We start from the raw sequence: 4,419 nt of genomic DNA, 5'->3' as shown, positions 1-4,419 counted from the left end.
TCCAGAGAGACATACATTGACCTATGTATTAAATGCAGGTCCTCAATCTTTTCTATATATTTTGCGACAAATTAAATTTCAAGGCAGTGTCGGTCACTTGTGTTGAGGATGCCTCTAGGTGTTGTTGTTCGGCTTAATCCCACATCGAATACGTGGTTTTAATAGTGCATTGACTGCCGATTCAACCTGCAGATAATCTTCCAAGAAGAGTGAGAGCGAGCGGCTACTTTTATCTAAATTACACGGCATTGGCACCTTCACGCCCTTTTGTCGGTTCATTGTTTGAGTGGATCATTTGGCTTTTGCTATGTATTAAAATTTTAATGTTGAATCTATTTTTAACCCAACCCTTTTTTATCTTTGTTGTTTTGAGACGAGAGGAGGCGCATGCATGTACTGTCACATTGCATGGTCCACCCTCATCAAAGTCAACTGTTAAAACTTAACTTTCTCGGGATCTAAGGAGAGATGTTCAATTTTTTTTGGCTCCATTAGTTGACTCATTCTTGATAAACAAAAATTCATTGCCAATAATGTTTTACAAAAACATGCATCACTTCAAGTTTACTAAAATTAACGTCGAGCTCTTCTCCTACTAATGTAGTTGTTGTCTTGTTGATGAAGATGCTCACATTGGGTGTTGGAAAAGATTATGGCCTATTTGCCAGCTTGCATTACGATTTGCCACAGTGTGTGAGAGTGACTGGAAAAAGACCCAACCTTGGAGACATAGGCAATCTTACGGGCACCACAATATATACAAAATTGAAGAAACTTTTGTTTATGGAACCAAACATATAACAAGTTTTTTTCTCTTTTTCAATAGCTGTACAAACCAAGATCTCATTCTCCAATGACATACTTTAATATATGCAGAAAAGAAAGAAAAAAAGAACTGTAATCATACCTCAATGCCATACATACACAAGGAAATAATTTTAAGTGATTCAAACATTATGCAAGTTTTGTTTCATGAACAAAGCCTGGGCAAGGATCTTGCAGTGCTATGAGTTGGTGGTGTTTTCGATTTCATGAGTTTGGCCATCTGGGCCTGCATTTTCTTGCAGAGTTTCTCCAGTTCAATCACCCTCCATTGCATCCCTTGTAAATGAGCTCTGAGGTTCTCGTTGTCGCCCGATATGTCTAATCTCCCTGAATAAAGAACAATTTGTTCACTGCCTTCACCTTTCTTTGCCTTGCCTCGGGTTTCATTGAGTTTACAAGGGGAATCCATGTCGGGTTTACTGTTCTTAGTGCCCTGCAGTAAGTTCTTAAGCTTCAATTGCTGGGAAACGACAGCTTGTACCGAGCTTTTTGATGGAAATTTCGCATTCTGGGAAAGGTGTACGCAAGCATCCGAAGAGAGCTTCTCGTAGTTCAGTGCGCAACAGACCTTCACTTTTTCTTCTTCAGACAACCCTGCATGCACCTATTAAAACCATGTTTAGTGCAAATGCATCAGATATAATAGTGGAGTAACTTGTATGAAAGAGATCAAAGTACTACCTCCAGATAAACGTCGATTGCGTGGTATAATTCATCCCAACAGTCCCTGGCAGAATCCGGCAAGGCCACCACCAACGCTAGAAACTTCGACAATCTTAAAAAAGGATCCGGAGCTACTTCTGCAATATACAGATCCATCAAGCTAGCAACCTTCCTCATTCGTGTTGGTGATAATCGCCAGCCTCCTTCACATAGAAATGCTTTCAGAAATCTAAGAACAAGGTTCACATCATATAAATAACTTGTTCCATATGGAGATGGGATGAGCAGGTTGTCTAATGTTGCTTGATCCATTTGAGAACCTATCATACACTCCAACTTGTTCCTGCTACTTTTGCTTATGTTCAAATTCAGCACCACTCGAAGAATCCCGAACAAACTCTTGCACGAAATGCAACTCGGATCAAGAGTGTAAAGCCCATCGATCACGATCTCTAGAACTTGGCGTTTCTCATCAGATGAAGCGGTGAAGAACTTTGACTTCTGGTAATACAAGAGGAACCGACTGATGATCACTTGATTGTACTTCCGAGAGACCATAGATTTTACCAGCATTTCAACCAAATTGGGACTCAGAACAGAAAGGTCTTCGAACCACCAATTTGCTCGAGAGAAGCTGTTCTTCAAACTCTCGGTACTTCTAGTATCGCAGGAAAGCCGTAACCCCGAGCTATCCGGAGACGAAGTAGACGCACAAGGACTCGCTTCACTAGTGATAGCCAACCTCCCAACAATTGAATCCAAGCATTTTTCAAGAATACCTGAAGAAGTAGCAACCTGCTGCATTTCCTGGCAATGCTTCAAAGCAACCAAAAGATCAGGCCAAGTCCAGTACCCGAGTTCTTCAATGCATTTCTTGGTTTTTTCTAACAGATTACAGTTTCCTGACACAGATTTGCTCATCTCCATGAATTCAGCAGCAGAATATAGCAAGGAAATATTTGAAGGATTTATATCAATTTCTCCATTGTTATAACAAAACCTTGATATAAGCTCAAAATTCTCAGCTCCTCCAGGAAAGTCATTAAATATCACTTTATTTCTGTTGGCACCTGTGGATTTACCAAACAATTTGCTTAACCTGCCTGAGAATGAACATATAATTTTCTGCCAATAACCAGACAAGAATATTAGATGACAAAACAAATAATTAACCAAAACTTAAATACTCTAGCAGGGTTAAAATCTAGAATGTCTTTTGTCCAAGGAATGAGAATTGCAGAGAAAAGTGGGAGGATGGAACACAAAACAGGACAAACTAGAGAATTATTGTAAAAACAGTCCCCCAATCACTTTCCTGTAAGAATCTTGCAGGGCTAAACCAAGAGAACATAAAAAAGGAAGAGAGCTGAGAAGTCATTATTTAAGTAATAAATTAAGTGATGGGGTAATAAATTGCAAAGATGTGAACTAATCATCCCAGTAATGAAGGGAAATGAACAGTAATGAATGCCAACGGAAGCAATCCTAAGTCCAACTCAAAAAGTGGTGAATAAAAACAAAATTTAAGACATGAAACATTAAAGCACCCTAACAACAGCAATAAATGAAAAGGGGGAGGGGGGCAAGGAGAAAGAAAACAGAACAGAAAGCCCTACACACTTTTGGACTAAAATGGAGAGAACATGGTGATTCTCTAGAAAGAAGAACAAGAGCTAAATGAACTTGTGACCCACATCTTTGCAGTGTAGGTAGGGAATTAAATGTTTAGAATAAAAAATTCTAGAGAGAAAAATTTACAAGAGAATGTGACAATAAATTCCACATTTCTCACAGTGCAAAAATCTTAGACACACAAGACAAAAGCATGCCTATAACCTATGCAAAATCTCAAACACTATATGTTCACAATAACAACTTTTTTTTTTGGCATTTTGAAGAGAAAGCTAGAAACCCTAAAAGAAAAGGAGTTCCTTTTTACCATAAAAGAAAGAACTTTATAAGAACATAATTACCTTGTCTAGTAGGAAAGTCTCCTCTCCATTGATATCTGCTTCAAGATCACAGCAAACTGCCATAACCCAGAATAAACAAAACCCACCTCAAATCAAGAGATTTTTTTGTTTTTGGAACTTGTATCAGAAAATCACCAAAAAAAAAAAACTTTTTTACCACCCAACAAGACAAAGCCAAAAGGGAAGTGAGGAGAAGCACAGAAAAAAGTCACAGAACCATATATAAGAATTCTTTAGATGAGGAAGAAGACAAATAGAAACAAGCGATTATACCGACTAAATTATATCCAAAAAAAAAAAGAAAAGATTCCATAGTCAATGAACTGACTTTGGTTCAGCAAAATGAGGGAGTAGTAATAGGGAAAACTAAAAAAAGAGTGCAACACCAAGAAGCAACAGTGACAGTGTGTGTGTGTGTGTGTGTGTGTGTGTGTGTGTGTGTGTGTGTGTGTGTGTGTGTAAAGACAAAGAAGAGATATTAGAATATCATAAGGCCAGTAGTAATTTAACCAGAGAAAATAGAAGACAGAGAGAGAGAGCGAGAGGGAGACTATAAACTATAAACAGTTGTCGTGTGACCACTAACCTTAACCTGACATTCTTGCTAAAAGAAAGTACTTTTGTATGTAATAATATAGTGATAATTTCTTTGATTTAAAATATTAAAAAAGTGGGAATAATTGTATATTATACTAAAAAACAGTGAGTTTTCTTGGGGAGAGGAGAGGAGGACCCTCTTATAAAGCTTCGAACCCAAGCTTTTTCGCTGGCTTTTCCTTGTCTCTCGTCCCATTTTCATCGCTGCCAGTCTCTCTAGACCCGTGCACCACCCACCACCCAATTTCATACTTAAATATTTTGTATATTTCTTTTATATAATTAAGCTATCATTGGTATGCTCTCCCTCTCACGAGTTAAGAGATATTCTTATATTTTCAATCTAATCATAGCCCTTAAC

The 4,419-nt window shown here is 38.0% G+C and overlaps 1 protein-coding gene across 2 annotated transcripts; it reads right to left on the bottom strand.

The window, feature by feature from the left end:
* Positions 1-775: 775 nt before the first annotated feature.
* Positions 776-4,419, bottom strand: LOC108474482 (BTB/POZ domain-containing protein At3g22104). Of its 2 annotated transcripts, XM_053025467.1 has the most exons (4): positions 4,048-4,419; positions 3,462-3,517; positions 1,507-2,613; positions 776-1,429 (listed from the first exon to the last, which is right to left on the bottom strand). In XM_053025467.1, the coding sequence occupies exons 3-4, from the start codon at positions 2,413-2,415 to the stop codon at positions 971-973; spliced, it is 1,368 nt and encodes a 455-aa protein (XP_052881427.1). In that variant the 5' UTR covers positions 2,416-2,613; positions 3,462-3,517; positions 4,048-4,419; the 3' UTR covers positions 776-970. The 2 variants fall into 2 exon arrangements, with proteins under 2 accessions (XP_052881427.1, XP_017631909.1); XM_017776420.2 differs by having other exon boundaries at positions 3,462-4,419.

This window comes from Gossypium arboreum, chromosome 3, assembly GCF_025698485.1.
Source record: "Gossypium arboreum isolate Shixiya-1 chromosome 3, ASM2569848v2, whole genome shotgun sequence".
In the NCBI taxonomy this organism is placed as follows: Eukaryota; Viridiplantae; Streptophyta; class Magnoliopsida; order Malvales; family Malvaceae; genus Gossypium; species Gossypium arboreum.
The sequence above is the reverse complement of the archived record's forward strand: the minus strand, read 5'-3'. Positions and strand labels throughout refer to the sequence as shown.

Excerpts from the sequence above, each read along its gene's own strand:
- LOC108474482 (XM_017776420.2), bottom strand. The coding sequence starts at position 3,524 with ATGGCAGTTTGCTGTGATCTTGAAGCAGATATCAATGGAGAGGAGACT. Across the intron at positions 2,614-3,461 it reads AGACTTTCCTACTAGACAAG|AAAATTATATGTTCATTCTC; the intron begins GTAATTATGTTC and ends GGTTATTGGCAG. Across the intron at positions 1,430-1,506 it reads CAATCGACGTTTATCTGGAG|GTGCATGCAGGGTTGTCTGA; the intron begins GTAGTACTTTGA and ends TGGTTTTAATAG.